This window comes from Ctenocephalides felis, unplaced genomic scaffold (genome assembly GCF_003426905.1).
Source record: "Ctenocephalides felis isolate EL2017-DRISC unplaced genomic scaffold, ASM342690v1 CF-g0.4_SCAFFOLD_00845, whole genome shotgun sequence".
NCBI classification, from domain to species: Eukaryota; Metazoa; Arthropoda; class Insecta; order Siphonaptera; family Pulicidae; genus Ctenocephalides; species Ctenocephalides felis.
Window position 1 is genome coordinate 14,460,888 of NW_020536999.1, and position 25,468 is coordinate 14,486,355.

General features: G+C 28.4%; 3 protein-coding genes and 1 pseudogene across 3 annotated transcripts; all 4 read right to left on the bottom strand.

Moving 5' to 3' along the window:
- Positions 1-6,895: 6,895 nt before the first annotated feature.
- Positions 6,896-7,659, bottom strand: LOC113363201 (annotated as a pseudogene).
- Positions 7,660-11,433: 3,774 nt separating this feature from the next.
- LOC113378470 (zinc finger protein 1 homolog) lies at positions 11,434-14,305 on the bottom strand. Its single transcript, XM_026619003.1, has 2 exons — positions 14,239-14,305; positions 11,434-12,944 (listed from the first exon to the last, which is right to left on the bottom strand). The coding sequence occupies exons 1-2, from the start codon at positions 14,303-14,305 to the stop codon at positions 11,434-11,436; spliced, it is 1,578 nt and encodes a 525-aa protein (XP_026474788.1).
- Positions 14,306-15,801: 1,496 nt separating this feature from the next.
- On the bottom strand, positions 15,802-18,379 carry LOC113376849 (zinc finger CCHC domain-containing protein 7). Its single transcript, XM_026616922.1, has 2 exons — positions 18,173-18,379; positions 15,802-17,877 (listed from the first exon to the last, which is right to left on the bottom strand). The coding sequence occupies exons 1-2, from the start codon at positions 18,206-18,208 to the stop codon at positions 15,817-15,819; spliced, it is 2,097 nt and encodes a 698-aa protein (XP_026472707.1). The 5' UTR covers positions 18,209-18,379; the 3' UTR covers positions 15,802-15,816.
- Positions 18,380-18,949: 570 nt separating this feature from the next.
- Positions 18,950-20,534, bottom strand: LOC113363395 (vacuolar protein sorting-associated protein 28 homolog). The gene is made up of 7 exons (XM_026605895.1): positions 20,412-20,534; positions 20,289-20,352; positions 19,939-20,026; positions 19,726-19,833; positions 19,559-19,660; positions 19,178-19,312; positions 18,950-19,109 (listed from the first exon to the last, which is right to left on the bottom strand). Exons 1-7 carry the CDS (start codon positions 20,416-20,418, stop codon positions 18,978-18,980), a joined length of 636 nt encoding a protein of 211 aa, XP_026461680.1. The 5' UTR covers positions 20,419-20,534; the 3' UTR covers positions 18,950-18,977.
- Between the last annotated feature and the right edge of the window lie 4,934 nt (positions 20,535-25,468).

A 25,468-nucleotide genomic window follows, 5' to 3' on the forward strand; every position in this document is an offset into this window, starting at 1 on the left:
ATTATTGTAATACAACGAACACATAGCAGAATTTAATGTTTCACTTTCAAAATCCTCCCACTCTCTTTTGCCTGGTTTGCGAAAACTAAGAAGCAAAGCCATGTAATAATCAACACCTAATATTTTAAGAATTCTATATTTCAATTCCCCACTAGTCGGCAGATGTTCTCTAGGTGCATCATACAATGTCATTTTATGGCCTATTGATACAAGAATTAATCTTATCGCAGTGTCCCAGTAAAAACATACTTCCACACAAATCTATACCGCTCAAAGCTTTTTCATTATTCTTGTTTTCCATCTCTTGTTCTACTACTGATTTTAAATTTCATCAACAGGCTGTCCTAGTCTTTCGACAAAAGATATAATTCGTGGCAGCTGTCTCACTGTGTCTTCGTCTAACAGATGAAATGAATAACATTTTGGTTTATTAGAAGTTCTGCTTAAGTTATTGATCATACAAGAATAACGATGTGTGAATCCAGTCCAGGTTAACGGTAAAGAGTAATGGATGATAGTTGTTGCATCAGTAATATCTAAATCCGGGAATGTGTGATCAGTACAACTAAAATCATATCTGAACGTCTCTATGCCACACTTTATAAACACGCTCTAAAATCTAAATGTTCAGTATCTTCGTGTGCTTTTAAGCAGGTTACTGATAGCAAGGTCAAGTGGTCACTAACTGAAATTACTTCATCTTTATTTTTACAAATCACAAGCATTTTCCTGTAATCTAAATCTGACAAAATATTTTCTATTGCAACTTTTTTTTTACTTTGTACAAAACTTGAATACAAATTGAACCCCTCCATAAATTGCTGATTCCAGATGAGCACCGATCAAAATGTTAGCATCGTAACGATTTAGAACCATATCATGATAATTGTTGAAATTTTCTGAGATGACAATCAATTGTGCTTGTTGAGCTTTTATACGAGCATCACAACTATTTAAAATTTGCTGAACATATTGGCAATCTAACTCTACATTATCAAGCACAACTATATCCACAGCTTTAAGGGTCGTCACTGAATTATAAGCCAATAGTTTGGAGTATACCAATGGGGTAGCAATTATTATATCCCATCCATTCGATAACGCCACAGGTTTGTTAAACCACTGATGTACTCTTGTAGTTTGAAGTCTTTTCTGTACATCTATCCTACATATAAAATTATAAATATCATCTACTTCAGACGCCGTTGGGGCTAAAATTAATACAATGGGGCTTAACCAACGATTTTTTGCTTGAATATCATCAAGCAATGCATAGGAACAGATGCTAGGCAAGTAACCAATTGTTTTCCAGTCTTAGGAGCGTTTATGACAATTAAAGAATCATTGGTCAATATGGCAGGCCATGAATATGATTGAATTCGAAAGGTTTCTGAAATTTGCATCTTTGACAGATTTTCAAAAATATATTGTGGAAAACCTGCTGAAACTACATTATTACATGGCCGTAATGGTAGTTTACATTTTGTCAATACAAGTGGATTATCAAGTCTTTCCAGCCTATAATGTTTTTTTTCCTTAGTTTCCCTCTTTCGAACCATGGAGGCATGTTCAGCAGTTAGAACTAGATTTGTGCCATTTTTCAGTGTCACTAAATTGTTATTTAAATGATTTTTTGTGAGTGGTTTGCTTGATTTTTTTTTCTCGGGCGCCATTGTTATGCCTAAAATCATTTTTGAACATTTAAAATCACTCAAAAAGTCACTTAAAACAAAGTTTAAAATCTTATGACTATTAACGACTGCTAAACAACCATGAATTGTATATTACACAAGATATTAAATACGATAACTTTTTATTTGAAAACTCATTATTCGAAAATCGGTCGAAATTTTAAAATCTAGCTACTACTACATTACTCATATGTTTTATCGTAGTATCATATATAATGTATTACATATTATCACAACATCATTGAAATAGAAAGAGTTACCCTAAGACACTTGTTATTATAATAAAAATATTGTATATAGAGAAATATCGAAGACAATGATGTAATTTTTAGTTTGTGTACATATATATATATATATATATATATATATATATATATATATATATATATATATATAATAATATTAAATATATGCATACAAAGTGCTCACCAATAAAAAAATAATGTTTAGTACGATATATTGTGCTCTGAATTTGATTATATATAAATATATGTAAAATAAAATGGTTAGAATTAATATGTTTTGAACTCATTACTTTCGTATTTTTGCAAGGTATATTTATACAATCATTTCAACAAGAAAATTGAAAATTATAACCTGTAATGACAATCACAAAGTGATTTGCCTTCAACGATTATTATTTCTTAATCAATAATTTATCATATTATTTATCAATGAAAAATTCTTACAATGCAACAGTAAGTAGTAGTTTAATTCATTAAACTACATTAATTATTCTTTTCATTTTTAAATAATATAGTAAACGTTATTTAAAACCATCATAACTGCTTTATGTTTATAGTTACCTTTTCCAGAATCCATTCACAAATAGGTATTCGAGTTACGTATAAATTATAAGAATATTATTATTTTGTCTTTTGTTTAAAAAGAAACTTTAGGAGGAAACATTCACACACATTTATTATTTTGGAAAACCAAAAATGTAAAACGAAACTTATATGAAATTCGAGATGACATGACTGCGCGCCGGCTAGCACTGAACTGTCATGGCCACCCATTATCATTAGCGCCAACCATAGATAAATGAAGAGTATAATTAAACGAAGCAGGAGTGCCACCAACTGGGTGGAATCAAACATGGCATCGTGTCTTAAGGCAAATTGCTGGAACTTCCCGTACCGTGATTAAAAATCTTGGTACGGAAGTCAAACAAATTCACACAAAATGTGTACACATCATTTAAATCCATATGTCCAATTAACTTTTTTGACCGCCAAATGGCATTTTTTAACTTATTTTTATTGAGAGTCCATAACCGCTGGACCTGCCTTCCCAAAAATTTAATCAGTACTTCATCTTGTCAAGTAAAATGTTATTTAAATTATTAAAATCGAACGCTCTGTTCCCCTTCAAACTGAGTTACCGTTTTTGGCATTTTTGTCCCGTATCTTCGGAACGGCTAGACCTACTTTTGCCAAAAACTAATCAGCATGTCTTCTTATCAATACGAATCGAATAATTTTTGAATTATTCAAATCGGTTGATCGGTGTTCCCGAAATCGTCAACGAAAATTTCAATCCGCACACACACACATACATCCATTTTTTCTAAGGTATGTAAAATATTCGGAAACCCATAGATAAATAAACATAAAGAAACCTCTGAAATGTGGAGATATATAAAAAAATTAATTTTCGATTTTTTTGCTATTACTATATAACTTACCCTACGGTAATGCTGAAATTGTTACAAGAGCACTCCTTAAATAAAAATTTAAAAAAATATGTTTAAATTGCCGCCTGATTGAGATATAAAAATAAAAAAAAATCTTTGGCCACCTCGAATTTAGATTCAAACCTTCAAAACATTTGAGAACCTAAATTATTCGAGTTGAGCACCCGAGCACCTTATTTTTTTGTGTCATTTAAAATCATTAACCAGCGACCAATGGCATCGCGCTGCAAAAAATTGCTGGAACTTTCTTTATCAAAAATTATTTTTTTGGGATTTTTAATTTTTTTTTAAAAACAGAAAAAACAGATTTTTGAGAACTTAGAATTTTTTGAAAAAAAAACGACTTTTTTGAAAAATTTGAATTCGTTGTTATATTATGAAGTTTTTTAAGGCAATCGCACTGCGTAGAAACAATATATAAAAGCGCGTAAGCGCCGCGTCGCAGTATAACCGATAAACATTGATACGCAACTTATAAAAATTGTAAACAAAATTTGTTCTTATTATTAGTATCTCTATAAAAAATCTCATAATTTGATCTGCTTATGCCTAATTTTCATTTTGGACCGCCAAATGGCATTTTTTGTCACTTTTTATATTGGATCTCCAAAACCGCTGGACGTACTTTACCAAAAAAATTATCAGTTTTTCACTTTTTCAATACAAATATATGCCGATATGCAAAAATTTTCATTTGCGATTACTATAACTTACCCTAATAATATATACTAAATTATTAAAACTATTTATATTTTCCACTAATTATTTTTTATTATTTTATACTTCATTTCTTATACATATGGATATTAGAATCAAATATATTTATCGAGTAAAACAGGATTGTATTGAATTAAATAATTTTGAAATTAATAAACAAAAAATCAATTATTTTACATCCTCATCTTTAATATACTGAGCAGAAACATTTGATTCTTGCTTTCTTTTTGCCGAAACCATATCTCCATCTTTTATTTTATTTGTCAAAAGATCAGAATCTAATAATACATTAGTTTTACCAGAATTTTTCTTTAGGACAACTTCAGTTTTAGGACATTTTCCACCCTTTTTCAACTTGCGATCATGCAAATTTGACTTTCTAAAAGAAGTAGATTTACTATTTACAGGGTGATTGATAATTTTTTTATCATCTTGTACTTCGGTGTTTTTATTTATGGAAGCTTTTTTTTTATTTACTGCGTGCGTACAAAGATGTCTTTCCAACTGTCCCCTAAATAAAAACTGCTTGTTGCAAACGGAGCATTTAAATGGTTTAAAAGTGTCATAATGATTTGACAGAGCATCTTCAGTCGAAATTTCCATATCAACTAAAGAAATACAAAAATGCTATTAAATACATTAATTATTAATTAATCAATTTCGTAATAGGTAAACATAATATGTGAACTTCAAAATTATAACCCAAAAATACTTAGGGGTATGAAAAAAACAAAACTTAGGGGAAAAAAACAATTTTTTCCCCTAAGCACTAAGTTAATTAATATATTAACAATTGTATATTTACCCGAATTCAAATTGTTATCGTTGATTACTGCATCTTGAATGGAATGGCTATTAGTTCCTAAAAATATTTTTCATTTAATTATTCATTATTATTGTCTGTTTAAAACCTAAATGTGTTTTACTCACGGTTTTGATTTATGGAATCATCTTGAGACAAACTTAGTTTCTGATAGTATTTAATGACAAAGTCTGGCATGCTGACATTGAAAACATAATCAACTTCTATAATAAGAAATAATTGAATTAATAATTATTATTATTTTGAATTAAATGTATACTAAGAATGCACGCTCTACAAAACAAATTATAAAAAAACTTATTTGTAAAGCGTTGAATTTTTACTAAAACAAGACATGAATTATCACTTTTAATTCATTTATCGCTTAAGTTATTTCTAAAAGACATGTTTAAAATTTTTGAGATTTTTTCCATACTAATTTCATACGAAACTTTGATTGAATTGCAAACTATCTAAAAATTAATATTAAGATCTAAAAGTTGTAGAGATTTTTTTTTATCAATTTGGAAGCATTTGAGCCCTTGGGAGCAAAAAAATTCGAAAATGTCCATGTTAAAGACTACCCTAATATATATATATATATATATATATATATATATTGTATTTAAAAATTACTCACCCAGATCAAGAAATCTCAAATATTTTCCAAGCTCTTCATGCAATGCACTTTGTTCACCATCGGACATCCTACGCCATTCTTCCTTTTCAAAAAAATGAGAAATAGACTCGACGTTATTTTCATCGTATAGTTCCATCTTCTATATTAAACTTTCAAAATTCAATAAAATATAAATATAGGTGAACAGAACAACTGTATAAAATAAATTAAATCTGCTAAAATTCAGTCGTCAAGTAGCAAAGACTTTCATTCGAACATCTGAACCTGAACGTTGAAGGCGCCAAAATGTTAAAATTGCCTCTAAATTGATTGTAACTTTTTGGCGCCTTAATTTATAGCGCCATTTGGTAAAAATGAAATATTAATTAATTTATTACGACTTTTATATTGAATTAAATAGTATTAATTTTATAATTGAATCATGTTTTGTAATTATTAAAATAAGTATTCAAATTTTGAAATTGAAATAACAAAATTTGATTCACAAAGTTGGTATCACTTTTGCACTAGTCACGCGCAATTTTAGAACTGTCATTTTTATTTAAATTATTTTTACCTTGGTTTATCTTATTTTTATCAAATTAACTTAATATTCATTGCAGTAATTATTATCGAAATTTGAACTAGTTGCAACACTAAAATAACGATATATCATCCTTATTTCTAGTGTATTCTGCACATAGTCAGCAAAACTACAAGAAGTAAATAAAAAATATACTTATCTGCAAATTGAGTTTAAATATTTAAGCCCTTTCATACTGAAGAAGTTATGAATATATTATATTCTAATAGTGTCTAGGAAAGTTACTATCGAAAGCGAAGTACATCCTTGACAGAAGAGCTGTTTCATTAAGTCTACTGATGATTTCAGGAAATTCATTTTAGATATTAGAAATTTAAAAAATTACAAGTGTATTTTTTACTTTAAGATATCTAGATAACGTTGAGGTAGTTTAATTACATGATACATTATTATACAAAATCAATTTCTCAAGGAGGATGTATTAGTATATTCAATGGCAACAGGTCCAAAATGGTTAAAAATAAGGAAAAAAGTTCTGAGATTTACATTATATTATTCTAATAAAACTTATTAGCAAAGAAATGGTATCAAAACTTGAAAAATATGCAAAGACCTATATGAAACGTGAAGATTTAGTTGTATCAATAACTGATAGCAGTAACAGGTTTAATACAACGAAAACTAAGGCAAATCTTACATGAAAAGATATGAGCCGCAAAAAACAATATGATTATGAGCAGAACACTGTTGATTTATATTACAATTTGAATTGTTGTGAAAGATAACAGCTGAATGTGTAATAAAAAATCTCATTTTTCATCTAGTAACTATAACTTTAATCACAACTTTCAATTTCAGACAAACATTGAGAAATTATTTATTCAAGATGTTTTTATTTACATATTTCGAAGACATACAAGTGGAAACACTTTTTAAATCTATCATTTCGTTTTAGTATCCTTTCGTATCCTCTAGATGCCATACACCTTGTGACTCTTGCGATTGTTCTGATTCATTAGCATTTAATCTATACTATATATATTTTATATACACAAATTTACTTATTTGCACATAACACTCCTACTGATACTGTACATTATTATTTTGGTTTAAAACTGAAGGATCTTCCATTATAGGATTTGACTGTTTAAACTGTTCTGCCGAGAATCTTGTCAACAATATACCAACTCCTTCGATCAGAGCAAGCAAAACGCCACCAATAACTGCACTGCCTGCCATGGCTGCGACACCATTTCTAGCGGCCAGGATGCCCCCAGTAGCAGCACCACTGATAATAGAATTCCACGGGTCTTCTTTTTGACGTATTTTCACTAATGTGCAGTCTATCGTACTAAACATACCGCCCCAAACGGCGAAGTTACCAGCTATAATTGGAGACCTAGTCTTGATGGCAGATAAACTTCCCAGGAGTCTTCTGTTGATACCTGACGGTGCATTTCGGAAACCTTTTATGAACTGAAAGACTCCGCCGCCTATGCAGCCCATTGCGAAGGCCCCTCCGCAATCGTCTACGATTCTCCATGGGCACGGTTCACGATTATATTCTTCCATTATTATATTAAAACTACACCCTCGTGTACGTCAAAGTTAAAATGAATTTGAGGTTATGGTTCAAGGTTAAGGCCGCTGGCACACATGACGCTGTTATGGAAAAACACATTAGGTTGCATTCACACCAGCTGAAAAAATTAGATATTTGAGAATTTTGAAATTTTTGAAACAATTCGACTTTTTATAAAAATTCGAAACATATCTTAATATCTTGATATTTTTTTTTAAATTTTGAACATTTTTTAACGCAATCGCTTTAGTGTATGATCTATAATCCCCCTTTTCTCGATCCTGGATCAGCATTTGTGAACCCTGTCGTCTCTATATGGCGTGATATTGCATTTTGCTTTGCATTCGCGACACACATACAGTGTCGAAACGTACTTAATAAATAAATAGTTAATAGTCCAGTCATTTAAGCTTAAATTAGGTAAGAATCTCAGAATTCGATATACCTAGATGTAAGTCTATGAATACTTGTATTTTGCACCCTAAAAGTTGTTCAAAACCGAATTCCGAGATAAACTTACAATAATAACTGGACTATAACTATTTATTGCTTTTCAATTCGACTATTTGGCTGCAAATAAAGATTTCAAGAATATGTTTCAGCATCAAACAAAAAAATCTAAAAAATTCATATTATAAGATATGTATTATGTGATAGTAGGCTAAAATACTTATTGGTATAAATAAACATATTATCAAAACTCACTCAATAAATAATCTCTCATTCATACAATAGGAAAAATTGGTTAAAAACACACCTCGCATAAATATTATTTTTACTTTTAACAAAATTCACACAAATATGGCTTATCCCAGATGCGTATCAATATGCCTTTTAAAAAAAAGAGGACTCTTAAATTTTTTGAAGCAAATTTCACATTTCAAAGGTTTATCTTCTGCGTGCGTTTTTTTATGCCTGGCTAAATGCATCTTCCAATGGTATTGTTTAAAGCAAACTTTGCATTCGTATATTTGTTTACGATTTTTTTCTTCATTGACTGAATTTGGACGAACATTTTCTGAAAATATTTTTATTTCTTCTTGGTCGTTACAAATATTGTTATTTGGTGAAGAACATTCTATTTCTTGCAGTTCGTTTGAATTGTTATTGGCATTGTCTGAATTCAACTCTAATTTAATATCCTTTGTTAATTGCTTATCCTCACAAATTTCTTGATTCAAATAATTAAATTCACTTTGATATGAATATAAATTTTTGAAAGTGAGTGCAAACGAAGGCAAAGGGTCCTGGGAGCATTTATCATCCAAGGAACTCTCTTTGATTTGTTCTTCGAATAAATTGTTTTCACCGCAAATATGTGATAAAAAAGATGATGCTTTTGATGATGAGAAATTTTCTCCACAAAATGCACATTCGAAAACAAAATTAAAAGAAAACACATCAATTTCTTCCGATTTGTAATCGATATCTGGAACATCAATATTATATCTTGTTTTACTTCGGTCCAAATTCGAAGAAAAACTTTGTTCACAAAAATCATTTTGAAAATTCCATTTCGATTCTTGCTGATTTAAGCTTGGATAAGAAATATCACTTGATGGATTTTCCACTGGAAATAAATGAATTAAATATATCAAAATTTGTAATTAATTTTTAACATATATTCACAGTGTGATTGATACATTGTAAATGGGTGTGTTGCGTTTTTGTCCTGATCTGGTATTATTTGTTACATTTACTAGTAATCTTGTTCTTTCTATAAACTTTGAAAAATATTTTTTGGTAGTATATTTATAATTTTTTATTTAATCTTGATAATTTTTTTTTAGAATTTGTTTAACGTGCTGAATGATGGCACACAAACAGCGTCGAAACGTACAAGTTATGTAATTATTTAATGTTTTTTATTTCGACTCTTTGGCTGACTAACGCCGAATAAAAAAAATTAAAATGTGTTTAATGTCCAATAATATTACAATGCAAAAAATATATAAATAAATAAATAGATAAAATTTCATTTCACTCCAAAACCTTTTAAGCTATTTAATAGCTAAAGTCGAACTAAATTAAAAATACTAGGAGACCGAATCTGCCGCATAACAGACAAATGTTATGGCGAGGCTATGTTATGAAGAACTTTCCATACAAAAATTGTCAAAAGTCATGTGGTTGCTGTGCAGTCAGGCAAACCTAACGTAGAAACCGCATAAATATCACAAAAACTACCTTACATAACAAGGTCTTTCTGACCCACCTTCATAACATACGAGTGACGTTGCAGTTTATGTGTAAAACACCTGAATGCACAGCAAATACACCACATTTTGACAGTATTCAATATGATTCAGTAATGTATGGAACTTGGACCGTAACATGGCCTTGCCATAACATTTGTCTGTTATGCGGCAGATTCGGTCTCTAGAAATAAATAAAAAATATTTTAAAAGCATGCATATGTAATTCAATTGCACCATTATATAAATAATATCACAATAAGTACGAGTAAATAAATAAATTAAATTAAATAAAATATATATAGGGTGTTCCAGAATTCAACGTCTATAAATATAAAATAATTATCTATTTTTTAAAATTATGAAATAAAATATATATAGGGTGTCCCAGAATTCAATGTCTATAGTTGTAAAACAATTATCTATGTTTTAAAATGATGACCTTGCAAGTGCAACTTGAGGCTTTGGTAAAAATGTGACTGATTTTGGTTACTGTTATTAATTTTTAATAATTTTGCTTATTTAAACTTTGGATCCGTAATCAACAAAAAATATTTCCAAAACCCCAGGCAAAAATAATGACACAATTGACCAAAGTTTTCTAGAATTAATCCTTTCTCTTGAACTATAAATTTAAAATTTTCAAAGTTAAAATTAAACTATTAAATTCAAAATTTAAAAAAAAAGTATTATTTTTTCAAAGTTGGGTCAATTATCTCATAATTTTTTATTGTAATCCGGTAAGTGTTTTATACAATCATGGACCCAATGCTTAAATGAACAAAATCAATAAAAATTTCACAGCTTGACGTTGAGTTCTGAGATACTATGTATATATATTTTAAAAGCTTTAAAACTATATATATATATATATATATATATATATATATATATTAGGGTTGTCCTTAATATGGACATTTTCGAATTTTATTGCTCCCAGGGGCTTCGAAATTGATAAAAAAATTCTTTAAAAGTTTTAGCTCTTAATATTAACTTTTAGATAGTGCGCAATTCAATCAAAGCTTCGTATGGAAATAGCATGGACAAAATTTCGAAAATTTTAAAATGTTTTTGAGGTATAACTTAGCGACAAATAATTAAATAAAAGTGACAATTCCTGTCATCTTTTATTGAAAATTCGACGCTCTGCAAAGCAGGTTTCTTATAATTTGTTTCGTAGGACATCTAGAACTCATTTATTTGTTCGTTAAGTTATATCTAAAAAACATTTTTAATTTATTTGAAAATTTTCCCATGCTATTTTCATATAAAACTTTGATTGAATTGCGCACTATCTATAAGACAATATTAAGAGGAAAACTTATAGAGGATTTTCTTTTATCAATTTGTAAGCAATTTGGGAGCAAGCAAATTCGAAAATGTCCATATTAAGGACCACCCTAATATATATATTATTGCACATGCTTATAAAAAATTTACAATATAAGTACAAAAATATAAAATTGATAAGACTTCATTTTCCATAAAATAAATATTAATATATTACTATAGACTATTTAAAAAAGTTCTCTTAAGTGACCAGCACAGTTTTTCTAAATCTTTTCATATAAATTAAAAATTGTGACTTCATGAAGGATGACGCTTTCTGATGTGCCTAACTAAATTACTGCGTGTAGTGAATTTAAAATTACATTCATCACATGCATACGGCCTTTCACCTGTATGAACTCTCATATGGCTTGCCAAATAGTTCCATCTACTAAATTTATCATTGCAAAGCTTACATTTGTATGGCTTCTCTCCGGTATGTATCCTTTTATGATTATTCAAACTACTGAACGATGTGAATTTCCTTTTGCAAACATCACATTCATATGGAGTCTCTTTGGTGTGTACTCTTGAGTGCAGTTTTAGCTGCGTGTTTGTTACAAAGCTCTTTGAACAAACTGTACACGAGTATTTTTTTTCTTCGAGATGATATTTTAAATGGACTTTTAAGTATGCAGATGTTACGAATTTCTTCAGGCAAATTTTGCACTGGTAGGGCCTCTCGCCAGTGTGAATCCTCGCGTGGCGTTTTAAATCGGCAGCCTGTCTAAAACTACTAGGACATGTTTCACATTGATAAGGTTTGATATTTAGGTGTATTCTCATGTGTACTGATAAGTTTCCATGGTATTTAAATGTTTTTGAGCAGATATCGCATTGAAGGTTTTTCTTAACCTTATGCGAAGCGTTATGCAATTCTATGCTTGCACCCAAATTTTTCTCGCATAAGTCGCATTTGAATAAATCCTCGTGCAATTTTTCGTGTTTCAAAAAACTCTTGTATGATGAATATTGCTTAGCACAGTACTTGCAAAGAAACTGTTTGAAGCGGGCTTGTCTGGTCTTTTTAACAGATTTTTTTCCCTCGGAAGAATCTCTTTCATTAGATACCTCTTTGTCTTCGACATCATTTGGTTCATCCAGTTCTTGTTTTGTATCCTTTTGTAAGTTGTTTTGCAATTTATGTGTATCAGACCTTAATTTTCTTAGCTGATATTCTGCCTTTTGTTCTTCAGCCGGTTGTGACTGTATTTTACATTCAGAGTCAACATTTTTAATAATACCTTGACTATGATCATTTTCAAGTTCAATTATTTCACACTTAACCTCAGAAATGATATTGTTGTTTTTATCATTATCTGGTGTACTTTTATTACTAGACATTTCTTTTTCGTCTTCAAGTTTTTCAAATTCCAAAGAGCTTTTTGAATCATCGCTCGTTTCATTTTCCGATTCATCGAGTTGTGCAAAATATTGCAAAAGTGATTCAAAATTATCATTTTCTGAAACCAAATCCGGACTGAGAATGTGCGCTATTTTATGTATTTCCAGATCATCAACACATGTGACTTTTTGAGAGCAAATACAACAGGCAATTTGCTTAGTTGCGTTTAATTTGAGATGCTGTAATAATTCTTCTGCTGTCGAAAATTCACTATCACAAATGAAGCAAACAGTTTTGACATTATCATCTAGATTTACGATGTTTTCCTGAGGTACAATACTTTTTGTGTCTTTAGTTTCAGTAGTGCTTTTGGAATTTTGCTCATGAAAATTTTCACCAGAGCTCCTCTTGCTTTTAAATAAATCTAAAATTAAAGTACATTTATTAAAAAAAAATTCGACTAATATTCAAACATGTAATTTGCTAAATATTTATAATGCAAATGAAGTTAAAAAAAAACACTAATAAATTTATGAACCAACTCTTCCTCAAATGAACATAAGAATATAACTAGTGGGGTGCACGGCATCGTGCCTTAAGGCAAATTGCTGGAACTTCCCGCACCGTAATTAAAAATCTTGGTACGGAACCCAAAAATATGTACGCAAAATGTGTACACATTATTAAAATCTCTAGAAAATATCTGATAATTTGATGTACATATGGCCAATAAACATGTTTGAAATGACATTTTTTTAACTTATTTTTATTGAGAGTCCATAACCGCTGGACCTGCATTTCCAAAAATTCAATCAGTTCTTCATTTCGTCAATACAAATAAAATGTTTTTTGAATCATTCCAATCGATGCTTGACACTTTTTGCCTCGTATCTTTGGAACGGCTATACCTGCCTTTGCCAAAAACTAATCAGCACGTCTCCTTATCAATACAAATCGAATGTTTTTTGAATCATTGAAATTGGTTGATCCGTGTTCTCGAAATCGTCGACGAAAAATTGTATCCGCACATACATACATACACACACGCACACACACATATACATACATTCAATTTTTCTAAGGTATGCCAAAATATTCAGAAACATTTGAAGCATAAAGATATAAACAAATCATTTTCGATTTTTTGCGATTACTATAACTTACCCTACGGGAAGTTAAAAATTAAATATTTTTGGAGAAAAATGAAGGCTATTAGTTGAAAAAATTAAAATCACTTTATATATAATATATATAAATATACATATATGTATATTATTTTTATATTTATTACATTGTCATATTTTTTAAAACATTATCTCTTCCACAATTTTATTCATTTAAATAAATAAATTTAAATCATTTATATCATTTAAATAAATTTATATGAAAAATCCACCATTTTCTACTTTTCTTAAATATATTGTTTGTTCAAATCTTATCAAGATCATGTTTCTTGACAGATGTTCTGAAGATGGAACATATCTAGTACCGAAACGTCGACAGTAAATAAATAAAAAAATGTTTTTTTTAAGTTTTTTGTTTTTTATTACTATTTGAATTCTTTGTTTGAAGCTCTAAAATAAATAAATAAATATAAATATATATATATATATATATATATATATATATATATAAAACGCAATTTACACTTCTCATACAAAACAAAACTATAATAAACTATTCCATATGAAAAAATAACTCGAATAAAAAAATCTCACCTACTACACTAGGCGCTATAAAATGTTCCGCAAGAGGCCATTTTCCTTTTTCATTATTATATTCCATTTTTTCCTAAAACCACACATTTAATTATCAAATATTCTACATAACAATCACAATATATTTTTTCCATTTTTAAATATTATCTACACACCTTATAAAGAATAATAAAGAAAGAATAATAGAATAGAAACTTTGCTTTGTACGGAATGGAACTGAGTGAATCAAATATCAGAATCGCTACAACGACGAACGACAGCAGTTTAGCAAATGCGCCAGAAAAGCATGTTGTGCAACGCGAGGGAAAAAACTGAGAAGTTTTTTCTTTGTCGAAGGATTGTCATTTTATTTACACATTAATAATTAATAATTATAAATACTAGTTTCAATTATAACATTAAATTTGTTAAAAATTTGTAAAAAATGTCGCTTTTGAGTTTAGTATAAATATTTATGTTTTGTGCTTGTATTACTTACGTTGTTCACTCCTGTGATTCAGGATGAAAAAGTTTTGTTTTGCGCGCCAACGAACATTTTATATAAGTCCACTAATTTAATATGAATACAATTAATATTGTGTTAATATTAATACACCAGTATTTAGATTTATGTCCACACTCAATTTAATACAGGATTTTGACAGCATAAAAATAACTTTCCAATGTTCTTGATAATTCTTTCACTAAACACTTAGCAAAAAAAACTTTTAAATAATATAATATTTTATATAAAAAAATTATTTACATTGCATATATCAATAAGAACTTTGCACAATATTTGTATTTGACTACATTTTTCAAAATATTAAAAAAAGGAAAGTCCTTTGACATATTTATATATTTTTTCAAAACAGACTTGAGCATTAATTTTTATATACAAGAGTTATATGCAATTTATATTTAATAAAATTACATCTTATTGTATTTATACATTATCATATAAAATTCTTTATTTTTATATAATAGTTAACATGAAATAAATAAGACATCTCAAAATCAGTGATTTTTGTTAAATAGAAAGAAAAAAAAATCACTTTTACTAAAAATTAATCAATGGGATAAACCAATTGATATTTTTCGAACATACTTATAATATCTGTAATTATATATATTATAGTTCTGATGTTTTCAGAAATGAAGCCAGATATTTACAAATAAAAACATAAAAATATATGTAGTTTAATTCAAATTCATAGTAGTACAATCATTCATAATTTATATATATATATATGAATTACAATAAACACTAATAAAAATAAATTTCAATGTGATTAATAATCATTTGTATTATATTTTTTTATATAACGATTTTGTCCACTGATTCTTTTGTACATAGATATATAGGGAAATATATCATATAATCATCTTTCTAAACAATTTATAATAGAGGAAAATATAATCACATAGCAATAATAAACAAACACATAACGTCTCAATGATTCACAAACATTGCAATTATTTTTATAAAATTGTACATATAAATATATTATTTTATTTAAGAAAAAACAGTTTTCAATTCTGAATACACTGCATAAGTAAATATGTAACATAAAAATTTATCACGGATTTTATTATTTATCAGAAGTGATCCGATGAAATGTTTCTATTTTTCTTCTTTCTATATAATTCTATCAATTCTTTATAATTTCCATGGTCAGTTGTAAATATATAGTCATAATGGCTTTTAATTTCTTCATATAACTCTTTCGGAATAACAGTTTCAGAAATTGTATCTAATTGTTTCACTAACTCGTTTAATTTATTTGCATGGAATTCACCTTCTTTGAGCCCATTTTCTTCAAAGAAAAACAAATTTAATTGTCTGATAGTTTTGTGGTAGAGTTTTACTTGCTTGTTGCTAATAACACTATAATCATTATTTGTTATATTTAATAGAGTTCTATATTTTGAAGATGGATTTGAAATTTGTCTACACGGAGTAGCCTTTAATGATTGAATAAAATTTATTAAAGATTTAGTTCTATTTGGAAGCTTAACATAAGTATGTGTAGACAGTAATTTGGTGTTAACAGCTTTAATCCAGTCTTTCAAATGCTTTCTGAAAGGCTGTTCCTTTGTATGGTCATTTACATAAAGTAAACCTCCATATCTTGACAATTGAATCTCTACCTTGGTACTGAGGCTTTTCGAAACGTTATGTAAAAATTTTGCACCTTCAGGTTTCATTAGCACTTGTACAGTATACTTATCAATAACAATACAAACAGCACCACTACCTGGTATATTTATATTCGCTGGCCTCATAAAGTCAAAAATTTGTGGCTCGGAGTCAACCAAAGAGTTATTATCAGTATCTGTATTATCTGCATTTAAACTTTGATGCTCTTTTTGTAATGAATCTTTGATATCAGGACTAACACCTCCATTCATATTATTCACATTAGATGAAGAAACTTGGTTTGCTGCATCCAAACATTCATTAGAAGTTCTAACATCCATATTATTTGACTTATTTAAATATACATGTCCATTAATTCTATTTACATCAGCCGTATTAAAATTGCCATTATTAAGACTGCTCTTGGAATTATTGTTAAGGTTCACAGATTGAATGGGCAGAACTGCATCATATTTAACAATATTTGGTAGACTTAAACTATGCTCATTTATTCTTAATTTACTGCAATTGTCATAAATATGCCCACGAGCTGAGCAATTGCTGCAGAACAAATTTCGTGTATCCTTTAAACCTGAATGCTGGACTATGGGTGACTTCGTTGGATCAATGCTTCTATGATATCTTCTCCACAGATCAGGACATGTATTTTCATTATGGCCAGCCATGTTGCACATTGAACATACTAATCTATGTCTATCACGGCATTTGTGGCATCCAATGACGAATGCAAATGAAGGAACTCCACATGCTAAACACATTCTCTTAGGGCATCTAGGCTCCAAATGTCCTTGTAAGCCACACATGTAACATATTTCACCTTTTATAGGATCAGGACAACTTAGCTTGACATGACCAGTCTGATGACAATTATGACATCGAACTCGTTTTTCTCGGTTATTAATTGAAGGACCTTGCATATCAGTGTAATTGATTTTCCATTTATTTCGATCTTTTATCATATTAGCAATGATGGAGTTATGATTAAATTGAGAGTAATCTCCAGAAATTAAATGAGGATCCAATGATTTGCTGATAGACACGTTAAAACGTGGTTGCTTTGAACTATTGGCGAGCTTCATATTATTTCTATTCCTAGTCTTATTTGCTTGTATTTTATTTTTACCTAAAATTGTGTTTTTCTTTTTATTATCAGTCTGGTGATTGGGATTATTCAGATATCTTCCATGATCTGGTATTACAAAACTTTCATTTTTTCCATTTGCATGATTTTTTCCTTCATTGTCGCTATCTATGACAATGCAAATGGGTTTCTTTTCAACTATTTCGACAATATCATCATCGCTATCATTTGATAAAATTGTGATAATATTATCTTCCTTCTGCGATTTTGTCACATTGGATGTTCCACATACAAAAGATTTGTCATCTTGGATTTCAGCATTTAAAGATATATCATTAATTAGATGTGCACTAGAATTATGATATATATGACTATATAAACGCTCTTCTATATCAGTCATTTGCAGGTCAAATTGGGCCTAGACAAAAAGATGTCAAAAATAAAATCATAATATGTAATAAACCAATTACAAGGCAATAATGCAATAATTATGAGAAATCATTGAGTTGGTGGTATAAAACAATGACACACATGTTAACTATTATCTACCACCACACTATTTTATAACATTCAATAAAGTATCACTAAGTACACTATTTCATCTTTTCCTTTCAAATATACTTCCGAGTTGAATACAGAAAATAAAAAGAAATTCAATATAATTATCTAATATAAAATACCCAACTCTTTAAGTTAGGTTATATTTAGCATACCTGATCATTAGCGAATTCATTTATTTCTTCAACCATTCTCTATGTTGTTATATGGAAATGATTTATTCATCAGGTTGTTGTGTAAATTCGAAATTATATACGTAAATAACGTATAGGAACTATAATAATTACAATTTTATTAAAAGCAACATTACTGAACCCGATGCTTGACGTACTTTCTGTCAAGTAACATCGGTTTTAGAAACACGCGGCCGACCAATGGTACCAACAATTCAAACGTAGAATGAACCCAAAGAGCAAAAACAAATTAGTTAAAAATAAAGGTATTATAAAAATACCTTTTTTTAAAACTTTCAGATTTTTTAACATTTCTAATATTCTGTTATATAATCCAATCATTTATTTTTATCATTTTCATTATATGTCATATTTCTGTACATTATTTTTTCCATTATTTATTCATTTTATATAAAAAATTCACCATTTTCTGTTTTTCTTAAACATATTGTTTGCTTAAATTTTATCAAGATCATGTTTCTTGACAGATGTCCTGTAGATGGGACATACCTAGTTCCAAAACGTCGACAGTAAATAAATAAATAAAGAAATAATTTATTAAAAAACTTTTTTTTCTTTATTAATTTTTGGATTCTTTGTTCAAAGCTCTACAATATATATATATATATATATATATATATATATATACATACTTGAATTTTCATGTAAGTATATACATATTTATTTTAACTGAATAAAACGGCGATTATAGATACACTGAATAAATTCATTTTCCATTATAATATCATATCTTATACCTATCATATATATAACTGTTATTTCAAAACTAAGTTTGATGAAGAGTTTTATTAAAAGCATCATATGAGCTTTCTAAATCAAATAATAGCTGTCTGACTTCTGAATCAGACAATTCATCAGAGGCTTGCATATTATTCAATCGAGATAGCCAAGATCCAATCTGAAAAATTCAAATTATAGTTAAAATCTTTTAAGTTTTGTGTGATAACCTATTATTTTTCAAGAAACCTTTAGTTTTCCTTCGAAATCAGCAGGTAACAAACTCAATCTTGACATGGTTTCTACCAGGTCTCTGACATCTGGATGAAGTTCATCCATAGCACGTATTTGTAAACGTAATTTGTCCATCAGAGTTATAAAGAGCTAAAATTTATATTTAAATTTGATGTATGTAATATATTAAAATATTAATAACTTTTATGATATCAGTGCCTAATTTAATAAATGTATTGATTTGTTGAAATGATTAGATTGATTGTATGGACCACAAATTCAAAAGTATAAGATATATAAAAATAATTTAACAAATTTAATCAAAAAGATAATATATGGCTACAAATCATTTTGTCATAAACTTTTCTTCATAAACTCAAACATAAAGAAACTTACTGAAACAATATCAGCAATACATTTACTTGTATTGCCTTTATCATCTTTGATAGTAATTGGTCGATCTTCTTTAATACGTTCTAAAGCTGCAGGACAGTCTAGCTAATAAGATAAAATATTGTTAGATAAACATGATATATATGTACATATGTCATAAGAAAGTTTACCTTGTACTTATTTATAAATGCTTCAACGTTAGGGAAGTCATCACCTTGAACTTGTTTGAATGCTGCCCGATATTGAACTAGCAGCTTCGAACATGCTGCTGTATATTCCTAGTAAAGATATATAATATATATATATATATATATATATATATATAAAAGAAACAATAAAATTTAAGTTTATATTTGGCATTAAGAAAATTATTTATAAATTACCTGAGGTGTAACACAATCTCTTATGTAAGCCTTTTCTAAATGTTGCATTGTACTAATAACAGCATACAAATCTGTCATATTATCGTGCCTATAACAAAAAATTATCATGATTACTGTAAATAATTCTGAATTATCAGAAAAGTATTTATAGAATTTCATTTTTAACTAGGGAATCATATAATATCTGAAAATATGAAAAAATTATATGCACGAATTTATTTAGATGAATATAAATCATGACCACTCAATGAGTGTTTAATTTTTAAAATGCAATTGCTGCAGTACTTTTACAAACCTTACTTTTACCAATAAATGATCTAAAATATTTAGGAAAATACATTATCACATACTTCTCTCTCTCACGAGCATTTCTATATAATTTCACCTCTTCATATAACTCAGGCCTTGTAGATTCTGAAAACAATATTCGAAATAATTGCAAGCACAATTAATCATAAAAACACAAAATTTACCTTGCATCTTATCGGTAAGTTCAATAAATTATCTTTATTAAATTTTCAGTTTATTAAACACAAAGAGAATGACTGTTCTTCAATTGCTCAAATGTCAGTTTGACATTTCAACGCAGAAGCGCCATCTTGCCAAAAATATAATAAGAGCAGCAAACGTCCAATTTATAATATCGTTGCCAAAAATAATAAAAACAGCAAAAGTCCAATTAATAATATTGTGCATAGATAAGTAAACATGATTAGTAAAAACATGATATTGTGTACTATATTAGTACCTGATAATTTCCATCACTGATGAAGATCTTAATATTGAGAACCTTGGATGTTCCAGATGGCTCATATCTGTAATTAAAAGAGACTTCAATTAATAAATGGAATTACTATTTAAAATAGTAATAATTATTGTTTAGATTTTATTTTAGTTGAGAACAGCAAGCGTCCAATTTATAATATCGTTGCCAAAAATATAATAGAAACGGCAAACGTCCAATTTGTAATATCGTTGCCAAACATATAATAAAAAATAGCAGAAGGCCAATTTATAATATCGTTACCATAAATATAATAAAAAATAGCAAACGTCCAATTTATAATATCGTCGCTAAAAATATGATAAGAAATGGCAAACGTCCAATTTTTAATATCGTTGCCAAAAATATAATAAAAATAGCAAACGTCCAATTTATAATATCGTTGCTAAAAATATGATAAAAAATGGCAAACGTCCAATTTATAATATCGTTGCCAAACATATAATAAAAATAGCAAACGTCCAATTTATAATATCGTTGCCAAAAATATAATAAAAAGCAGCAAACGTCCAATTTATAATATCGTTGCCAAACATATGATAAAAAATAGCAAACGTCCAATTTATAATATCGTTGCCAAAAATATAATAAAAAGCAGCAAACGTCCAATTTATAATATCGTTGCCAAACATATAATAAAAATAGCAAACGTCCAATTTATAATATCATTGCCAAAAATATAATAAAAAGCAGCAAACGTCCAATTTATAATATCGTTGCTAAAAATATGATAAAAACGGCAAACGTCCAATTTATAATATCGTTGCCAAAAATATAATAAAAACAGCCAAAGTCCAATTAATAATATTGTGTACTATATTAGTACCTGGATAATTTCCATCACTGATGAAGATCTTAATATTGAGGACCTTGGATGTTCCAGAGGATCTACTTTGACGTCATTGTTCCCGATGATGGCTCATATCTGTAATTAAAAGAGATTTCATTAATAAATGGAATTACTATTTAAAATAGTAATAATTATTGTTTAGATTTTATTTTAGTTGAGAACAGCAAGCGTCCAATTTATAATATCGTTGCCAAAAATATAATAGAAACGGCAAACGTCCAATTTGTAATATCGTTGCCAAACATATAATAAAAAATAGCAGAAGGCCAATTTATAATATCGTTACCATAAATATAATAAAAATAGCAAACGTCCAATTTATAATATCGTTGCCAAAAATATAATAAAAAGCAGCAAACGTCCAATTTATAATATCGTTGCCAAACATATGATAAAAAATAGCAAACGTCCAATTTATAATATCGTTGCCAAAAATATAATAAAAAGCAGCAAACGTCCAATTTATAATATCGTTGCCAAACATATAATAAAAATAGCAAACGTCCAATTTATAATATCGTTGCCAAAAATATAATAAAAAGCAGCAAACGTCCAATTTATAATATCGTTGCTAAAAATATGATAAAAACGGCAAACGTCCAATTTATAATATCGTTGCCAAAAATATAATAAAAACAGCCAAAGTATATTTAATAATATTGCAACATGTGTACTATATTAGTACCTGGTAATTTCCATCACTGATGAAGATCTTAATATTGAGGACCTTAAATGTTCCAGAGGATCTACTTTGACGTCATTGTTCCCGTCGATGGCTCATATCTGTAATTAAAAAAGACTTCAATTAATAAATAAAATTACTATTTAAAAAAGTAATAATTATTGTTTAGATTTTATTTTAGTTGAGAACAGCAAGCGTCCAATTTATGATATTGTTGCCAAACATATAATAAAAAATGGCAAACGTCCAATTTATAATATCGTTGCCAAACATTTAATAAAAAATGGCAAACGTCCAATTTATAATATCGTTGCCAAAAAATAATTATAATAGCAAACGTCCAATTTATAATATCGTTGCCATAAATATAATAAAAACGGCAAACGTCCAATTCATAATATCGTTGTCAAACATATAATAAAAATTAGCAAACGTCCAATTTATAATATCGTTGCTAAAAATATGATAAAAACGGCAAACGTCCATTTTATAATATCGTTGCCAAAAATATAATAAAAACGGCAAACGTCCAATTTATAATATCGTTGCCAAAAATATGATAAAAACAGCCAAAGTATATTTAATAATATTGTGTACTATATTAGTACCTGATAATTTCCATCACTGATGAAGATCTTAATATTGAGGACCTTGGATGTTCCAGAGGATCTACTTTGACGTCATTGTTCCCGTTGATGGCTCATATCTGTAATTAAAAGAGACTTCAATTAATAAATGCAATTACTATTTAAAAAAGTAATAATTATTGTTTAGATTTTATTTTAGTTGAGAACAGCAAGCGTCCAATTTAATATATTGTTGCCAAAAATATATTAAAAACGGCAAACGTCCAATTTATAATATCGTTGCCAAAAAATAATTATAATAGCAAACGTCCAATTTATAATATCGTTGCCATAAATATAATAAAAACGGCAAACGTCCAATTTATAATATCGTTGCCAAACATATAATAAAAATTAGCAAACGTCAAATTTATAATATCGTTGCTAAAAATATGATAAAAACGGCAAACGTCCATTTTATAATATCGTTGCCAAAAATATGATAAAAACGGCAAACGTCCAATTTATAATATCGTTGCCAAAAATATAATAAAAACAGCCAAAGTATATTTAATAATATTGTGTAAACAATAAAAAGCGGCAAACGTCCAATTTATAATATCGTTGCCAAAAATAATAAAAATTGGCAAACGTCCAATTTATAATATCGTTGCCAAACATATAATAAAAATAGCAAACGTCCAATTTATAATATCGTTGCCAAAAATATAATAAGAGCAGCAAACGTCCAATTTATAATATCGTTGCCAAAAATAATAAAAAGCGGCAAACGTTCAATTTATAATATCGTTGCCAAAAATAATAAAAATGCGGCAAACATCCAATTTATAATATCGCCGCTGGTCATCTTCAAAAATATAATAAAAAAAAGCAAACGTTCAAATAATAGTATCGTTGTATATTTATCATAAAATTGAAGTATTAATAGAAGAAAAGAGCAGATCTTCTAACAATGTATGTAATTTATGTTCGATACAAAGAATTTATGATAATGAAAACAATATGAATAGAACTTTATTCAATTGCAAATAATTTGAAATTTTCATACAAAATTGTATTCAGTTCGTGAAATGAAATTATATTATAATTGCAGATACGATTGTATTGCTAAAATTTCAATTCAAACTTTCGTTAGTTGACAGTTGAGAGCCGCCATTTTTTTTCGGTACAACACCAAAAAACTTAAGTTTGCTTTTTTGCAAAAAAAATGTACAGACCTATTTTTGATATCTAAATAGATACACCAGATCAAAATGTATCAAATTTTTATTATTAATACGTCGTGGAAACGACTGTATTGTTTAAAACAGAACAAAACCATCGGTTATGGTTATGGCCGCCATCTTGGATTATCCAAAAACGCAAATTTTAAATTGCAAAAAAAGTGCAAAAATCTCAATAAATAATAGAAAAAAGTGCAATAATATCAAATAAACATACATATATTTATCGTAAATGAACAAATAAAGCATGGATACAACATTTTAAAACACGCAAAATATCGTTGGCATCAGAACCAGACGGCGTCACTTGTCGTGATAGTAAAATGCAATATTTGTGCAAAATAATACAAAATAGCAGCACTTACCTTCTTTTAAATGCTCGTTGCACACGAGAACACACTTTTTAGACACAGTTTTGATTTAAAATAATAATATGCACTAATTTGTTGCACTGCACTGCGCGGAGATGTTAACAGTTCGGATGCTGACGCGCTAATGAGCTGCGAGCTGATTAGTAGCTAGTTTAATAGCTGTTGCACGGATTCAAAATGGCGGATGCAAATGCTGAACAAAAACATCACCTGAAGGAAAACATAAATCCCATTCGAAATTTCTGTTTAAATCAGACGACGATATGGGCGAAATGCCTTGATAAATATGATAAACCGAGTTAAAACACAATTCCGCACGCTTTTAAACACTTTTCCTTCAGAAATTAGGCATTATAACAGCTAATGAAATTGATTTAGGAATTACTACAGCATCAAACAATTTTGAAGCAAATTATTAAAACCACACTAAAAGTGAAGTACAACATTATGCTTTACACAATAAATATGCGAAACCTCAATCGCACACGTTAATTAAACATATATTTCACCAATTTGAATTTTGTATCTGTCAGTGACATAAATTACATAGCAACATTTTTAAACTAATTGATTAAAACTACACACTGACACTAGCTGAATATAACTTAAAATAAAGCCTGGATATCAATTATAAAACTGCAAACCTCGTATTGCACTTATTAATTAGGAAAATTTCAAAGTAAATCTACTTGTTGACAATCAAATCATAACCGCATTTACAAACACTATAGGTTTACAAGTTTTAGCTCCAAAGTGTTAAAAAACATTGGTAAACTTAATACTGATGCAAAACTACACACTGACACTACCTGAAAATAACTTAAAATAAAGCCTGGATATCAATTATAAAACTGCAAACCTCGTATTGCTCTAATTAATTAGGAAAATTTCAAAGTAAATCTACTTGTTGACAATCAAATCATAACCGCATTTACAAACACTATTAGGTTTACAAGTTATAGTGCCAAAGTGTTAAAAAACGTTAAAAAACCTATAAATTACATTAATAAATATATAAATAAACGAACAAATA

Bases quoted from the DNA above. Each gene is read 5' to 3' on its own strand.
- LOC113376849 (XM_026616922.1), bottom strand. From the start codon at position 18,208: ATGGTTGAAGAAATAAATGAATTCGCTAATGATCAG. The intron at 17,878-18,172 runs GTATGCTAAATA...CTTTTTGTCTAG, and splicing joins ATGAATTCGCTAATGATCAG to GCCCAATTTGACCTGCAAAT.
- LOC113363395 (XM_026605895.1), bottom strand. The intron at 19,661-19,725 runs GTAAACTTTCTT...TTATCTTATTAG, and splicing joins CATTTATAAATAAGTACAAG to CTAGACTGTCCTGCAGCTTT. The intron at 19,313-19,558 runs GTAAGTTTCTTT...TATAAATTTTAG, and splicing joins GTATTGCTGATATTGTTTCA to CTCTTTATAACTCTGATGGA.
- LOC113378470 (XM_026619003.1), bottom strand. From the start codon at position 14,305: ATGGAATATAATAATGAAAAAGGAAAATGGCCTCTTGCGGAACATTTT. The intron at 12,945-14,238 runs GTGAGATTTTTT...CTTTAATTTTAG, and splicing joins TATAGCGCCTAGTGTAGTAG to ATTTATTTAAAAGCAAGAGG.